At 44.7% G+C, this 18,096-nt stretch overlaps 1 protein-coding gene across 1 annotated transcript; it reads left to right on the top strand.

Annotated features, from left to right (window-relative positions):
• Positions 1–87: 87 nt before the first annotated feature.
• caly (ubiquitin carboxyl-terminal hydrolase calypso) lies at positions 88–17,944 on the top strand. The gene is made up of 9 exons (XM_089563098.1): positions 88–299; positions 385–469; positions 569–698; positions 771–890; positions 1,984–2,232; positions 3,035–3,175; positions 3,834–4,110; positions 10,492–10,658; positions 14,037–17,944. Exons 1-9 carry the CDS (start codon positions 242–244, stop codon positions 14,211–14,213), a joined length of 1,404 nt encoding a protein of 467 aa, XP_089419224.1. The 5' UTR covers positions 88–241; the 3' UTR covers positions 14,214–17,944.
• Positions 17,945–18,096: the final 152 nt, after the last annotated feature.

Genomic DNA, 18,096 nt, shown 5'->3' with positions numbered 1-18,096 from the left:
AGTTTTAACCCGTAGGACTTGTTTTGAGAAAAAAAATTGCGCGTTATGCCGCTAGATTTAGAGAGGTATGAAGTTACTCGTCTCTTACATTGGCGTTCTGCTCGACGGTGAAAACGCAGTTACAGGCATGTGGCTGTGGAAGCCACGCTAACGCATAAGTTTTTTGACCGGCTTTTCCGCTCGCCGGCTGTTTGTCAGCATGTTTTTGATAAACAGCAACGGATAACCCGTCTTCGGCACCATGCCAGTGGATCTCAATCGCCTCGCTGATGGCTGGCTTGAACTCGAAAGCGATCCAGGTATCAACTAACTGCCGAGCGCGGCAGCTGTAACCGACACATAAACATTGCGGGCATCAACATCTTTTCTTTGGCACACTTGCAGGTTTGTTCACGCTCTTGCTGGAGGATTTCGGCGTGAAAGGCGTGCAGGTGGATGAAATATACGATCTTCAAAAGTCTATAGAAGGGTGAGTTCTGTACTTGTAATGTCATCTTTCCAAGGAATTAACTCAGGCGCGTCAACACAACAGGTAAACTGCGAACTGTTTCATATGGTCGCTTCGCAGGCCCGTCTACGGCTTTATATTCCTCTTCAAATGGATCGAAGAGAGAAGATCCCGGAGGAAAGTTGTCGTCCAGGAGGAAAAGTTTGTCGAAAAAGAGGAAATTGTCAACTCGATCTTTTTTGCGCACCAGGTATGTCAAGAGTAGACGTGCGGGCCGAAGTGACAGCTCGATGGTACGCCGACTTACCATTCCCTGTCGCAGATCGTTCCCAATTCCTGCGCCACACATTCGCTGCTGAGTATCCTGCTCAACTGCTCCAAGATATACCTGGGCTCGACGCTCACGAGGTTAAAAGAGTACACGAAAAACATGGATCCAGAGGTAAGGGCACTAAGCACGAAGGGACAGGGGGGTTTGGTCGTTTTTAATCTCGTTTACAAATGTCAACATGGCAGTTGTATTATTGTTATGCCATGTTATGTACAAAAACATGTAGTTCTTGTAGTGTCTAGATTGTTTTCGCTTTGCAGATTCGCCTGCAGCCGTTACTGTGAACAAGACATTCAATTTTTTTTCCTTAACAGTACTGCAATTCCTCGGTAAATTGCCTCGAATTTGCTTCGCTGTGTAACCTCAAAGGGAAGAGCATAGGACAGGCTGCACAACCATGAAATATTGTCGCTTTATTAAATAATATTGTGACTTAAACCTCGCTATGAGGCCCTGCTGAAGCAAGATGGGATTGCAGATGGTTCTGAGGGAGCAAAAATAACATACCTGTATTATTATGGTATGAGGGTCGAAGGGGAGCCTCAGTCTGTTAACCAACGTTTCGACGAGCAGACTTGCCTCTGACGACAAGTTGAAGACAAGTCCTTTTGTCGATAGGTTAGCTAGTGGATCGAGTCTTCCCCTCTTCCCTTGTTCATTTTGTTTTGTGTTGTCAAGGACCCCACGCTTCTGCCTTTTCTCTATCATTTGTTATAGTAAAATCCTTGTGTGTCCTTCCCACTCCTGCTCCCTCTAAGGTGTGCTTATAATTTGACGTGATGTTATTTCACTATAGTACATTGTCAGTAAAGAATTACTGTATTTGCGTTCTAAATGGAATCACGCCCTCTATAGATGTTCGTGTGAGACATAACGGCTTCCATGATGGTGAACCACGCTTAACTTAAAATGTGCGCAGAGCAGAGCTGGTGACAATAAGCAGAGTAAATCAGCTTGTAGATTTTCACTGCTGTCTTGGTTCACCAACATGGCAGCCACTGCGACGTTAATACAAACCATTCATGCAGAGGAGAACTCGATCTTACCTTTAGGTCTTGCTTCAGTGCTCGTTGTCTAAGCATTACATAAGTTTCTAATGCATTGCTGTCTCATATGAAATAAGGGTGCAATTACTCATTAGCATCCACTCAAGTAGACCAGTATGGCTACTGTCTCACATTATTTTTTTTTTCTCTTGCCACAGAGCAAAGGTTACGCCATTGGCAATACACCCGAATTGGCGAGGGCGCATAACACGCATGCCAAGCCGGAACCCCGGCAGCCCCAAGAGAAGCCTCACGGTGTGCCTATGGGTCGGACCATGGAAGCATTCCATTTCGTCAGCTATGTGCCCATCGACGGCCGCCTCTACGAACTGGACGGCCTGAAGCCGTTTCCCATTGACCACGGACCGTGGCAGTCTGGCCAAGACTGGACGGACAAGTTTCGCATGGCAAGAAAGCTTTGTTTCTTGACGGACAGACTAGTGACTTAGATTGCCTACTGTAAATTACACTGCTCATACGCCAGAATTTAGTTGTGGCTTGTAGCGTTCAGGTCCAAAATTTTTACCTCGTTTTCTTCTTTACCACACCTGCTGTGCACATTATGACAGTGGGCGATAACTTATTTGTGGCGGTATGGTCACAGTGGCTTTGATTTTTGAAACTGTTGAACGTGGTGCAATCAGCAGCAGCATGATGTGGTAGGACTGGTTCAGAAATCTTCTCAGATGCATTGCTTGTAGTTAATTATCGTTATTTGTGAAACTTGGTGTGGAACTTAACTGAGCAGTACTTGTCTTATGACTTAGAAAGCAATCAAAAGTGTGCAATGAGGTATCAGCTTTTTTTTTGCTGTTAACATTAGACATGTCACCGCCAGCTTATGAAGTTATGCTGGACTCCTGTTTATGGGAAATTGAAGCCTTCGTAAAAAATGTTTGAAAGCAACAAAAACCTCTAACATGCTCAGAAATTCAACATTCTGTTATTATCAATGACTCTTCCAATAAGTTTAAACTGAAAAAATAGAGAATAGAAGCAACTGTGTTAATTTGGTGCCAGTATCCCGTCATGACACTCAGCTGTTGGTGAAATGTTTAGAAAAATGGATGTGCACAGAATAGTAGCTTCAGCGACATTTCAAAGTAGAAATTATAAATGTACAGTATATGATGCGTAATACATGTTTGTTTTATGCTAAACCTCAGCTTTCAAGTTTTGCCTACCTTACTATTGAATGCACTGCTACAGGTCATCACGGAGCGGCTTGGTGGAGGGGATATCCGTTTCAACCTTATGGCCGTTGTCCCCGACAGAAGACAAGCGTACGAACAGAAGCTGCGGACACTGAAAACAAACCGTGGCATTGTTCTGGAAGCGCTTCAGCAGATGGTAAATGCACTTCACACAGCCATATTTGGGCGAGTTCTTTGTCAGTGAAAATTGCTTCTGCTTGGTTGATAGTTACTGAAGAATAATGCTGGCTTATTAAACTGAGAATGCTGTAGCCGGAGATTGAACAGAGTTTACTGACGTTTAAAGGGGACCCGAAATACTTTGGTTGGCCATTTGGTGCGTTCGACCATATCCCTAACCTTATCTTATCAGTACCCAATCCATATTCTTTCTTTCCATCTCAGACACACATTCACCGAATTTCTGTCACAAATGTCATGAAAAGTTTTCTTTTGTCACTGAAAATGAAATTCCACTGTTGGCTGGTCTCCTTGAACAACACATTCATGATCATGGTGTTGGAAAAGAAGATAAGAAAAATTGAGTGCAACTTACTGGCATAGGATACACTAGCTTTTTTAGTGTTGTAGAACTGTCCTTTTACTCTCTTGCTCACTAGGGGTGCCAAAAGGAAAGGGAAGCCCTTAGAAGGGTTGGGTAGGACTCCTTTCAAAAAGCACACGATGCCAAACCACTTATTGCTTATTAAAAGATTGAGTCGGAAGACTCGATGCAAAAATTTGGCTCCTAGAATGTCTGTCCCAACGACTTTCATGGTACTGTACCGAGCTGTAACCCAGCATTTGCTCTGCAGGTTCGGGACCAACCGGCACTTGACGGGCACAACTATGCCAAGAGCCCGCTCATGGAGGCACACTCTCCTGCCCCCAGTTCGGGTTCTTCGAGCACGGACACGGCTTCGGAGGCTGGAAGCGCATTTAACTCTCCTGTGCGAGCGTCTCCACCGGGTGCTTCACCACCTCCACAGCCGGCTGCCTTGTCTCCACAGCAACAGCAACCTCAACCTCAATCGCAGCCACAGCAGCAATCACAGCAGCAGCAGCAGTCAACGACACCACAGCAGTCCTCAGGCAAGAAAGCCAATGCAACTTACCGTATTTTCCGGTGTATAAGACGCACCCTTGTATAAGACGCACCTGCCATATATGCAGGCTGTTATTGAAAAAGTTTGCATATAAGACGCACCCGTGTATAAGACACACCCAAATTTACCCAGTTAGGCTAGTGAGGCTTAATTAAATATGCTTGTGTGACCATCGTGAAATGCACCGTACCTGTGAGTTCGTAAGCAACGCTAAGTGATCGATAAGGCGACACTCATGCCATACCCGCCCACGTTTTAACAGAAAAAAAAAAATGAAAGAACTCTCCTTATGTCCTTAACAACATTTTATTTTCACTTAAAACCTTCGAAGTCTTCATCTTCGGATGCGCTATCAAAAAGCTTGCCCCTTTCTGGAGGCAATGCAGCTGAAACATTCTCTTGGCACAATGCACGTACTACGTCCACAGAGCAAACAAAGTTGCAAAGGGAGACTAAAAAAAATGCCGGCTTGTCTTGACAATGGCGAGAAGCGCGATTGTCGCCATCTTTTTGGCATTTCACATTACTTTTGCTTGGGGCCTCCGAAACGGCTGCGTGTTTGTGATCCCGGAAGTCATCATCCCCGCCGTTTCATGATAAAGTTCACCTAAAAAAGTTGCGCATGGCGGTCCCCGCATTATAGCCGTGTTACAACCGCGTTATTGGTAGCGATATTTTTCCGGTGAAAAAAGCTTTAACATGAACCTGAGTAATTTCTGAACTCACAAAAAAAAAAAAAAAGCCGAAAAATTCGCATATAAGACGCACCCTTGTATAGGACGCACCAGCAAGATTTTTGAAAAAAAGCCGCGTCTTATACACCAGATAATACGGTAGCTATGCTCGCCAATATTATGTAGTGTATGAATACTGAAACTGAACAAGCAAATGAATGTAACGGAAACAGTGCAGTTTCCAGACTCCGTGCATTTCATTTTTGGTGGCCTGTTTTTTATCTTAATGCGTAGTTCTTTACCTGGCAGTTTAGCTTTATGGCTCTGCCTATGTGCACTCGAATGTCTAAAAATGCTTGCAGTATGTGCTCTGAATGCTGGTGAATTTAAAGCTCGAAGCATACCTCTCGCCCCCACTAGAAACAAAAAGAAATTAACAGCAGCAAGAAGAAGCTCTTAACATTTCTGCATTGATTTCACAATAGTCATCAGGTGCATGTGGGTTAGAGGCCACAATCAAACTTTTATATGAGAAAAAGTTTTGTATGTTAGACGCTTGTAAGGAACAGCACATTTATTTATTCAAATGCCCTAAATGTCAGAGCTGGCAATACACAGGGGCAGTCGTGTTTCTGCAGCAGTGTTGTCAATGTCAACGTGTATTGCTCTAATGCCATGTTTCCGCCACAACATTGTCCATGCTAACGCAGGCAGCGCACATCTCTCTGTCACTACCGCCACATAGCTCAAAGCACGAATATTAATTGCATAGCAGTATTAGGGGATGAAGAACAGGATGTGCAATGCACAGCACAAGAGTGTGTTGCAGTTTAAGGGGGGACACTGGTCTTGAAAACAAAATTTTATTAATTTAGTCATAGTTATGAAATTTTCAGGGCACATGTATTTTTGTGCGCTGATTCTAGATATGTCATTTAATTTCATGTAAAACAATTCCTTGAGCACTTATTTACTTTTTATGCAAGTATTTTCCGGAGAGTTTTGAAGAAAATTTGCTGCGGGAAACTCGTTGAAATGTATTTCATTGGGTTCTCTTGACACCAAGGAATACAATAAGGGTAAAATTACCATCCTGGCTCTCATAGAACTTGAGTAATAGGGTACTGAAGCTGCCACTTCAGTAACAGGAATGCACATTTTCCTTCTCATTTCTGAAGCGACAACTTCAAAACTCTATAACTTAAGTTCTATGATAGGCAGTAAGACAATTTTACCCTTATTGTATTCCTTGGTGTCAAGAGAACTCAATGACATAGATTTCAGCGAGTTTTCCACAGCAAATTTTCTTCAAAACTCTTCGAAAAATACTAGCATAAAAAGTGCATAAGTGCTGAAGGAATTGTTTTACATGAAATTAAATGACATATTTAGAATCAGCACACAAAAATACATATTCCCTCAAGGTTTCGTAACTGTGACTTCATTAATAAAAATTTTTTTTTCAAGACCAGTGTCCCCCCTTAAAGGGGTGGAGACACCAAATTTTGAAACTATAAAAAGCCTGCTATGCGATTCCTATGTATGCAAGGGCACTCACAGCCAGGTGTTGGACGCAACAAACGTTTAAAAAATATTTTAATTCGGTTCCAAAGATTACCTAAATGCTCACTCTTACGATCTAGACCCATCGCTAGCGCCATCAACCATGACGTCACAAGGGGTGTAGAAAAATGAAAGTTTTAGTGACGTCATACCAAAATACAGTGACGTACGATGAGCGGGGCACACCGCGTGAGCGCAGTCGACGCACCAGCGAGCCGCGTTTGCTGCTAACCGCCACTCGCTCGGTTTGCGGCGCGCCGTTGCGAACAGCGTCGCAACGTCCGATTGCAGCTCGTTGCCTGCGTCCGGCCTGCTAGATGTCAACGGCGGGCCGCTCGCGGCAACAACGACGGGAAACGGCAGCCAATGCGAGCGCGGAGAGCGGCAGCGTCATGATGACATAGGGCGCACTCCTTGGAGCCGGGCGGTCTGCGCCAGTCTTCGTGCCGAACGCCGGCATCTGAAGAACGCTGTAGTATTGTTTGTTCACGTTCATAGCAAACCCTGGGATATACGAATATCAAAAATGCATCGTTTCTGACGATCGTTGGCAAATACCGAGTTCCTGGTAGAAGTGATGACTGCGATGCAAGCAAATTTCATCAGCCGGTTTTGTGCTGCTGCTACCTGGTGCGGTTCGCCTGCCGTCTGCTAGCTCTGTTGCTGAAGACGTCGTGGAAATCGAACATATCTTTTATTATGGGACGAGTTCACAGTAAAGGGGTGCCGAGCGGAGCACGTTTCTGAGCGCTGGCCAGTCCCGAAGCGCCCTCAGCTGCGGAGTCGATATCCGAAAGCAGCTAGGCCTAGCCACGACTAGGGCAGTCTGGGACCAGCGCGCAGGTCGTCGGCCGGCGTTCCCGCAGGCAGTGTCGCTGCCGAAAGATCCACTTTTAGCACAGTCATGCTGTCGTATCTCGAATCTAGAAAGCATCCTTTCTGGTAGCATGGCTGTTTTGTATTTTCTTGTGCGGACATGAAGTACGCCGAGTCTGCCGGCCGGTAGGTCAGCCTGGATACCGTCTGCCGACGTCATAAAAGCGAGCTAAAGAGTGTTCTTGACGTAAATAATAAACCATGGGGCAAGAAATGTGAAAAAAGTGTCATTTTTGAGGATCGCTGACCAATACTGAGCTGCTAGTAGAGGTAACAACTGTGATATGAGCAAATTTCTCACAACCGCGCCTAGCAGCTGCCGCTGGCGCGACGTTGGGTTCCGGCTCGCCTGGCGCTCGCTAGCTCCGCTGCCGAAGGCGTCGAGGAGATTGACCATACTATTATTTTATTGTGAGATTATTCTGTTAACACTACAGGTATTTGTGAAAAGCAGGCCTTTTATTATAGCGCAGGCGACTTCCGAAGCGCCGGCCGCTTGCTAAACAGGCTATAGGCCTAGCGACGACCACGGCAGCTAGGCAGCAGCAGAGCTCGTCGCCCGGAGCGCCCGCGAGCGGTGCCGTTCCCGAAAGCTCCCAAAGCAGACATGCTTTGTCGCTGCTCGAGTATAGCTGGCAGTTCTGATAACAAGGCGATCTTGTCTTTTCTTGTGATATTTGTACACCATCCCAAGCAGCGCTCAGGTACTGCTGCACGGCAGCGAAGTGTGACACCGGTTGTGGGCGCAGCTTGGGTAGAGCGGCGCAGCGATGCTTACTGGCATTTTGCAAAGTGTTTCGCATCCTCACGCGAACCCGCGAAGGCGATATTAGCGTGCGAACAAAAAAAAAGTCGATGTCCTCACTCATTGGAATCAGATCTGTCAGAATCCGAGCTGCTGGGACTAGACGTGCAGTTGTTTGTTTTCATGCGCTGGTCAGCACGTGTGTGGGAAAGCAGACGATGCAGCAGTAGGTGCGTCACAACTTTTGTGGGCCCACGTGACCAAACGAAGCAGTTGATCTTCCCCCTCTGTGACGTCACTGTACAACTCGGCGTTCCGAAACCGAAACCGAAAATCGTACACCTAAAAATGCTATAATAAATTATTCACTGTGAATATATGAATCTTTGAGTGTGTATCATGCTTCCTGGAGCCATAAGAAACGTTTGAAACTAAGAACGCGCAGCTAGAGCCTAGTGCTCTCATGGACTGGCCTGCGAAGCTGATCTGTTCGTAAGGCCGCGCATTCAACTCCCAGTCGTGGATATTTGTTTTATTTCTTTTTATTTATTACTTTCACTTGGCACAAACCCATAAACATGCAAGCATACAAAGATGCCAAGATCTTGCTCGTGGTTGGACCTTCGGAAGAGTGGTTTCGCACTAAAAGGAGGTTGTCACCATTTGAGAGTTGTGTTTTTCTCAGATTAAATATTTTTGTACTGTGTTTTATACTCTCCCACTGGATGGACGTCTCGCTGAGTTTCACGTAATATTGGCATGTACTAAATTGCTTGGGGCTAGCTTTTGGTCTATCATTTATGACCCAATGTCTGTTGTAGAGGCTAAGGTAAACTAACCAGGAATTGCTGTGTCATAGTTTAGTTTATTTTTTGAGGGTTTAATGTCCCAAAGCAGCTCAGGCTATGAGAGACGCTGTAGTGAAGGGCTCCAGAAATTTCGACCACCTGGGGTTCTTTAACGCGCACTTACACGGGCCTCTGGAATCTCGCCTCCATCGAAATTCGACCGCCGCAGCCAGGATCGAACCGGCCTTTTTCGGGTCAGCAGCTGAGTGCCGTAACCACTGAGCCACTGCGGCGGCTATTGCTGTATCATGTTGCAGTTGTTAGCAACGCATGTGGCGACCAAAATGCATGCTGGTCCAGATATTAATATATCACTCCCTAAAAAAGAAATAAAAGCCAAGTTTGTACAGTAATTCTTGCCACTGTTTCAATACAGTTGACTTGCGTGCAGGTCTGGTTTGGCAAAAAGGCGGGGTTGCTTTGGCAAGACACCAGTGTATTTCAAGATCACTGAGGTCAAATTTGCAAGCTTAGGTAAAGCAAGGTGTAGTGGTGAAAAGCTTGTTGAGACAAAGCTCTAGAAGAACTAGTCCAGTTGAAGTGGTTTATTCTTGACATTGCATTTGAAGCACAGTTTCAGACCGTGAAATATTCAGAGGCAGTGTCATACTGTCAAGGTTTTTTTTTGCCCACCCCTTGTTGATGAAGAGAGTGGTATAGTTGACTCCCATCACTAGGGGCTGCATGCTTCAGCATTCTCATTGGACATACCACACACTCGAATTACACTGATCGGTCAGGGGCAATGCCAGGTGAGTTTACTATATGTCAATGGTGGACAGCTACGTCATAAACCCTGGAATATGTTGCCAATATTGGCAGTATGGACAGATGTTACAGTGAGAGTGAGTACTATAGTCCAGACTTCGAAGAAATTTCATCTGGTCAAGTATCATAGTGGAAACAAAGAAATGCACTCATTAACATTGTAAAAGAAGATGGAAGTGATGTTTTGGAGCTCATGCAGGTTCTTTGTTCATAAGGACTCTCTAGGAAACCGTGAACATCATCATTATCAATCATCAGCAGCAGCAGCAACCTGACTACGCCCACTGCAGGGCAAAGGCCTCACCCAGTCTCTCCAATTAGCCGTGTCCTTTGCCAGTTGCGGCCACCGTATCCCAGCGAACTTCTTAATCTCATCCGCCCACCTAACTTTCTGCCACCCCTGCTACGCCTGCCTTCTCTTGGAATCCACTCCGTTACCCTTAAGGACCAGCGGTTGTCTTTCCTTTGCATTACATGCCCTGCCCAAGCCCATTTCTTCTTCTTGATTTCGACTAGGATGTCATCAATCCGCGCTTGTTCTCTCACCCACTCTGCCCGCTTCCGATCTCTTAACGTTACACCTGTCATTTTTCTTTCCATAGCTCGCTGCATTGTTCTTAACTTATGCTGAGCCCTCTTTGTTAGCCTCCATGTTTCTGCTCCATAGGTGAGTACGGTAAGATACCCGTGAACAAGGAATGTGTATGGGCTTCGAAATGTCAATCCCATCTTCTCTGGTTTGGTGAGTGACTGCATTTCTTTGTTTCCAAGAATGATTACAGTGATGACGGTGAGCGCAAAACACTGACGTACATTGTAGTTTCACATTGTTGCATGTCTGGTTCCCGGCATTGTCACAGGACGGCTTGTTTTTACCTCTTCTCTCTCCTCAGGAGCGACGAGTAGCGGAGAGATAGACCGGCTAGTCGTGGTGAGGCTTGGCGAGGAGCATCCGTTTGCTCCGCACGACCTGCTGGCACTGCTCAAGACCGTCGAGGCTGAAATCAACGCCTGCGAGAGTGCACTCAAGGACGAAGTCGACAAGCGTCGAAAATATGTTGTGAGTGCATTTGCAAGTGCCACTTCTTTGCACTTACGAGGTTGTTTAACATGTCTTAAAGTAGCAGAGAACATGACCGTTTTGCATTTTTCCTCTATTGGTCGTGGGATTGAACTTGATCCCCCTGTCTTTCGGCTTAAGGGGGGACCCTGGTCTTTAAAAGAAAATTTTATTAAACTAGATATAGTAATGAAATTTTCAGGCCACATGTATTTTTGTGTGCTGATTTTAGATATGTCATTTAATTTCTTCTAAAACAGTTCCTTGAGCACTTGTGCAATTTTTATGCAAGTATTTTGGGAAAAGTTTTGAAGAAAATTTACTGCATTAAACTCGCTGAAATGCATGTCATTGGGTTCTCTTGACACCAAGGAATGCAATAAGGGCAAAATTATCATCCTGGCTATCATAGAACTTGAGTTATGGGGTACTGAAGCTGCCACTTCAGAAACAGGAATACACATTTTTCTTCTCATTTCTGAAGCGACAACTTCAAAACTCTATAACTCAAGTTCTATGATAGCCACGATGATAATTTCACCCTTATTGCATTCCTTGGTGTCAAGAGAACCCAATGGCGTACATTTCAGAGAGTTTCCTGCAGCAAATTTTCTGCAAAACTTTTCCCAAAATACTTGCATAAAAATTGCACAAGTGCTCATGGAATTGTTTTACACGAAATTAAATGACATATCTAGAATCAGCGCACAAAAATACATGTGGCCTGAAAAATTCATAACTGTGACTTCATTAATAAAAATCTTTTTTTTTTTCAAGACCAGGGTCCCCCCTTAACAGCGGATGTAATTTCCACTAAGCCGCAGCTATGGCTGTCGGAAGTACATCATTTGTTGAGCGCACTCAATCCACTGTTACCACTGTGCATTCAGAAAGGCATGAATAAAGCCCCTAACTTTCTGTGATGAAAAATTATAAATTTCGCGGATGCATAATGAAGAATCCCCAAAATTCCGCGGGAAGCATAAAAAAGTGTAAGCTTATATTTTTTACACACGTCTTGCATGCTGCGGAGGTCCTTCTAAAATTGAAGCTGGCTGTTGTAACTCAGCATCAAGTAATGTTTTCCAGTTATCTTCACTCAAAGAATGGCACTTGTTTGATACTAGTTCTCCTAACAATTAAATGATGACTCTGCACCAACCATAGAGTTTCTTACTATTACCTAGAGGGAAAGCTGGCATCCCGTCTATGGGAGTTTGCATGGAGGCCCCTCGAGACCACTTCAGCCACCATGGGCGCTCAAAGCATCATGAGGCGGTGAGCTACTTGGTGCGGAACTGCAACTTTTGGCCAAAAAATAATCAAGAAATAAAGCTGTTTGATAACTACAAACGTCCTAACATTCAATATCTTGTCTAATGATTGCAACAAACGAGCAGAAAAGCATTTAAGTGCAAAGTTTGCCCAAAATAAGAGACGACTCGCTCTCCTATTGGCCTAGTAATGAACACTATAAAAACTAATATTCCGTAATTAACAGGCGCACTTTTAAAAGTAAATATGTTTAAAAAAAAATGTTATTGCTTAAACACTATAAGAGGTTTTTAATGGCATTTCGGAAAAGTGAAACCTTTTATTGGCGTCGAGTGTTGTCGCATTTTCACTACTATGGGTTTTGCACACTGCGTTCGCGCGAAAGTCGTCTGCGCACACACGAACAGCGTTTTCGGAATGTAACGTCTTAGTAGTGCCACTCCATGTTTCCGAAAAATTACGCCTGTGCCGCAACAAGTAGCTCACCGCCCCATGATGCTTTGGGCGTCCATGGTGGCTGAAGTGCAGCGCCGCCAGCTTTCCCTCTAGGTAATAGTAAGAAACTCTATGGCACCAACAGAGTTGATTTTCATGGACAAACATTCGAGTGCAATGGAGTGTTGGGATCAGTGCTTTCATTCCTGCCCAGAAAGACAGATGTCATCATCACCTTGGTAGTCTTGCTTAGAAAGAAACGGTGCGAGGTCTCTGTCACTGGATTTCAGTTCTCGAGCAGTTTTCAGGTACACTTGCTACTCAGCAGCTAGGACTGACAATTCTTGACTGAGTCCAGGCTTGCCTGCAAACTTCAACCTTTTATCTGATAGCAACTTGACCTGCAGTGGATCCTCCTTTGGCTGTGTTTGGCCTGAACGACTTCAAATTTCTTTACAGTCATATTATTTCTTAAGGTTTTCCCGAGTTCTCAAACTCCTTGTGTTATATTTGTGCTAATAACGTAAATTAGTCATTTTCCCATTCTTTCGTCATTCCTGCTGATATCTGTAACAACATTTATATCGAAAAATGAAAATTTGGCTGCGAACACAAAACTTTGTGAAAAATGTTTAAATCGCAATTTTTCTCGGAATAGATATGTTGTCCTGAACATCCGGAAATTTCAATGAAGGCTTGTACATGACAGTAATGATCTTTTTCCTTTAATTTTGCATCATATTAGGACTTATTTCCTCAAGTTATTGCTAGTAGATGTCCTTCGGACAGGGATGCAGGCTCGAACATAAAGCACATGGGATGATTTCTGGCACCCTATAATAAGTACTGGTTCTGTCCCTTTGTCCAGCTTAAACCATCTAACAGATTACTGTCTGGTCAAAGCTAATGCAGTTGATTTATGAAAAGCTATGATTGAGCAGCTGTGGCACTCAGTCTATTCTCAATCTAGGAAGCTATAAGAGACATCTCCAGAGCAAGAGGCAAATAAATGGCCGTCATAATCTTCTAGCAATGCTGCGTTGAGTCGTGGAAACCTTAACACCGTAGCACTCAAAAACATATCTGCAAATGTCCGCGTAAATCTCCAGAAGTGGCAACTCTGGCCCTGCAACCATGGTGTTCCCCACCCTCCTTAGTCACATTCCCATTGACAAAAATTCAGGGGGCACTTTGGCTCGCTAAAGTTCTGCAAGGCAAAAGCTTTTCCTGGCGCACTGTTTGGCATTGGCTGCGAGACAGTGCTGTACTAGTGCTTTATTTAACTACACACTTTGACTGCCGACTTTGACTGCCGACTTTGACTGCTTCTTTAGCACGACTCTCTCTACGCTTCCGTGAGTGCGGTTGTATCCATGGCTCTGTTCGCAGTAATGAGGTATGTAATGTGGTCACCCACGGGCGCCTTACGCCCCCTGTCGGAGCGGACGACAACTATTTTATTAGTTGTCGTCTGCTCCAAAAGGGGGCGTAGGCATCCGTGGGTGACCTCATTACTTCGAATCCGCGCACTCTGACGTCATAACCATTTCGATCAACCGAAAAGCGTGACAACCTTCTGTCGACAACGATGAGGCATTAAAGGCTTCCGCCTTAAAACTAATTAATAAGTGCCTTACTCAAGGCGAGGACGGCACGACTTTTCCGCAGGTGGACGACTGTCGGCGAACGCACAACTACGACCAGTTCATCTGCACCTTCCTCTCGATGCTGGCCGAGCAAGGCAAGCTTGCTGACCTGGTCGAGCAGCAGCTCCAGCCGAAGCGGCGGCTGCTGCCGAAGCAGCCGGACCGCAAGCGCCGGCCAAAGCCCAAGCGGCGACGCTGATGACGACGGCGCCGCTTTTGCCCGAATTTGTTCTCGTGCGCATGTTTCCTGTTTCGACCTCTGTACAGTCACCCGAACGAAACGCACGCCACACCGCTGTTTCCGTTTGCATGTCCCAAGAATCGTGGAATTCTAATTGCGCGTAATGACCTCAGCGCAGCGTTTATGTATCACGCCGCGGAGTATAGGGCCAAATCAAGCGAAACACTAATACCCCTGTCACATGGGCACTTTTGATCCTAACTGAACTCGACCTGCATAGAGGTTTTTGAGCAGGATCGAAGTATCTGCTGCTTCGCAGGCGTTTTGAATGCTCATTGAGAAGTTCCCTCATTTGCGTAGTGTGGTGCCAAATTCTGCCGTGATTCATAGCATGCTAATGTCCGCCAATACCGTGCAAACAGGGTTAGTGGTGTCAGTGCGAAGGTTGTTGTTATTGTTGTTATCCTCATACAACGGATACAACGGCGCATGCCCACGCAGGGGGATCGGCCAAGAATTGGGGTGCACAGACAGTTTTTCAGATGAATTTTTTCATGGACAAAAGTAAAGTGAATGCTTTCTTTTCTTCATGGACCAGTGGTAGTGGTCACGTCAGCCAGTGAACATGGGGACGCTATCTTTGCACCAACAGTAGAGCCTGGAGATTAGATTGTGTAAACATGCGCCCTTGTATAGCACGCATGGTGCACTAAAAATGGTCTATCATGTGGTTTAATCAATTTATGCGTTTATTAACTTGCTTTTATTTCTATAGATCAGTGAGGGCAAGTGTCAACGCCCGCTCTCAATTGTGCTTCAAACCTCGAGAACGCTTGGGGAATCATGATCGAGCCAAGCAGGATTTGAATCAATCGGGCTTGAAAGTGGCCGTGTGACAGACAACCTCTGATCTGCAGTGAATTCGATGAGCATCGACTCAGTGAAGTTTGAAACTGACCATGTGACAGGGGTATTAGAAAGAAAAGCGCATTCTGTTTTTAGTAGAAAGGTATTGTAGTACAGTGGTACTAATTAGTAGCATTGTTGTTTGTTGTCCAGTCTTATTTTGTGCTTTGTCTTGTTCCTCCATGTATTTCTTTTTACGGTTGAAAATCAACTCATCCAACTGTCCATCCTCCGAGGACTTTGGTAGCAGCTGCTAGGGCCTTGGTTGTGCTCCAATTTTTTCTTTAGTTACTGTGGTTTGTAATGTATAATGTAAAAAAAAAAAAAAGTCGTGGCTTCAGCTTGCAGCAAATATTGCAAATGAGTTCATAGGGCGTTTACAGCATTAGTAGGGGTAAAAAAAAAAATATGCAGTCATGTGCCCTCCCCCTTTTCTTTTATTTTGCATGCTGGTGTTCTGTTATTGTTACAACCCATTCAGCTTTTATTAAAAAGGGCAGTGTTGCAGTGTTCAAACAGTATGAGCATATGAGGCTAACTTTTTTCATCTGTTCTCGTGACTTGTGAGTGGCAATGGTGTCGAGCTGCCCTCTTTGTAAATGTGCCCCGTGCTGTTTGTACCACGTCATGAGCAAAGGTTTACAGGATGCGGGTTTGCGGTAAAAGATTTATTTCTGCATTACTTCATTACTGGGTTAGCTGGTATTTGTTTTACGGAATGGAGGACATAAGCCCGTCATTCTTCCTGGGTTTTCACCAATCGGTTTGCCTGACTGAACGGAAACTTTTTTTCCCGTGAACTCGAATCCTGTAAACTTTTGTCGACGATTGTATCCAGCCTTCCATCTGTTGGCAAGAAATGTTCGTATCATCTAAACACGGTAAAAAATTAAGAGCTAGCGGTAGTAATTTTCTTTTGTGGCGGGACACAGTCTGTATAAAGTGGACAATTCCTACTCTGGCACCTAGCTCCGATGGTCACTTAAGAGAGAGATAGCCATGCCGTGTTAAAAGCAGAATAGAGAAAAACCAGGGTTTTGTGTACTCTTTGAGGTACTGGATGCATGTCCGTGGAATCGTATAGTGAGGAAAACCTTCAGTCTTTTTTTTTTTTGATCCTTCAGAACACTTTAGAAATGGCGGGTTATGCACGTGACCTGAGAGAGGTTGGGTTATCACGTTTTTTTTTTTACCAGTTCATCAGTTAGGTTCAAGTCAGCACAGTTAGGCGCTATCTTCGAGTTACTTGCTCAGATTCGAAGTTCATGATTTGGTAGACCATGTGTGTCTGTGGAATGACCAATTGCCTGATGGGCTTCTTCCCTAGAAGTGTGTGTCGCTAGAGGATAAAAGCATAAAGCGTAGCACCTAATTGCTTGAGGAGAAAAGTGTGCGATTTATATACAGTGGAAAGCAATAATGATATTGGTCACTTTGAAACATTGTTGGCTGGTTATTGCACCATACTGCAAAAGTGTATAATGCATTTCCAGACACTATAATAGTGTGTTGTTCCATAAAAAATGTTAAAAGATTCAAGTGGTCTTAAACCTGTGGATCATGTCATTGCTTTTTTGTCTTTGTGACTATGTAATTTTGATCTTTTTCTGTTTTAGCTGAATTTGGCTTTGCAGTGGTGGTTTCCGACATTCTCTCATGTTTAGTTGAATCTTCGAAATCCAACATCTGTATGAGGCAGGAAATTGCTGTAACCACGAGACACCAGCTGTCTCTCTTCACTTTCTCTCTCTTTACTGAACCAGCAGCATGTATCATTTGGCCTGATGTTTGAAGCCGACCACGGCGGCCGCATTTCGATGTAGGGTAAACAGGCACCCGCGTGCTGTGCGATGTCAGTGCACGTTAAAGATCCCCAGGTGGTCGAAATTATGCGGGAGACTAGGGCACCTATTTCTCTCTTTCTTCTTTCACTCCCACCTTCCTCCCTTCCCTTACAGCGCAGTTCAGGTGTCCACTGAGATATGTGAGACAGATACTGCGCCATTTTCTTTCCTCAAAAACCACTAATCATGTTTCAACCACCGGGAACCACCCATATTCAAGAACGAAAGTTCTTGCCGGGCTTTCCCAAGCTATGGTCAGACTCAAAGTTCAGGAGTAATCATCTGTTAAATACTGATGAAACATTCCCAGTCAAAATGGGTCTCACCAAGTGCTAGTTGAAGCAAAAAAAAAAAATTGGGTGATCACTTAAGCTGGTGAGGAAGCAAAAAGTGAAACAAAGAAGTAACTTATAAACTCCTCTCCAAAACCAGAGAAATGTAACCGGCCTCGAGACAACGAATTATCGGCAAAGCCGTGAGCACCTGTTAATGCATTTGACACGAAGTTTTCCCGCTGCTGCTGCCAACCCGCTGTACACAATTTCCCAGTGCCCTTGTGCATTAAAGGTGCACTGAAGAGGAATCTGAACTCGTCTTTTTGCCGCGGGAACTCAATCTGCACGTTCCGAGCATTCTTAGAAACTTCGACTTGTTGCCCTGTGCGGCTTATTTCCCTAAATAAATCGAATTAACGTTCGGCTCCCGCCTTTATTTTTTGAATTCTTCCCGTACGGTGGGCGGAGTCGACCAACGCGTGGAGTGCCTTTCAGCCAGCTCCGTGGAGGCTTTGCTTTCGCTTTATTTTGTTTTTTAGGTTTCCATGAATAAATAGTTTCATTCGCAGATAATATAGCCGCAAAATAAGCCCACAGAAATAAAAATACGCGTGGACTATTTGCTTGTATGGATTACTACGTATTACTCTGCCGATGGCAGAACGGCAAGCCGCCACGGGACTGGGTGAAAGGCGCTCTACTCGTTGGTCGACTCCGCCCACCGTACGGGGAGAATTAAAAAAGAAAGGCGGGAGCCGGACTTTTAATTCAATTTAATTAGGGAAATCGGCCACACAGGGCAATAAATCGAAGTTTCTAAGAATGCTTGGAACGTGTGGATCGAGTTCCCGCAGCAAAAAGACGAGTTCAGATTCC

The sequence above is a fragment of the Amblyomma mixtum genome, chromosome 10, assembly GCF_055824585.1.
Source record: "Amblyomma mixtum isolate Tamu chromosome 10, ASM5582458v1, whole genome shotgun sequence".
NCBI classification, from domain to species: Eukaryota; Metazoa; Arthropoda; class Arachnida; order Ixodida; family Ixodidae; genus Amblyomma; species Amblyomma mixtum.
The sequence above is the reverse complement of the archived record's forward strand: the minus strand, read 5'-3'. Positions and strand labels throughout refer to the sequence as shown.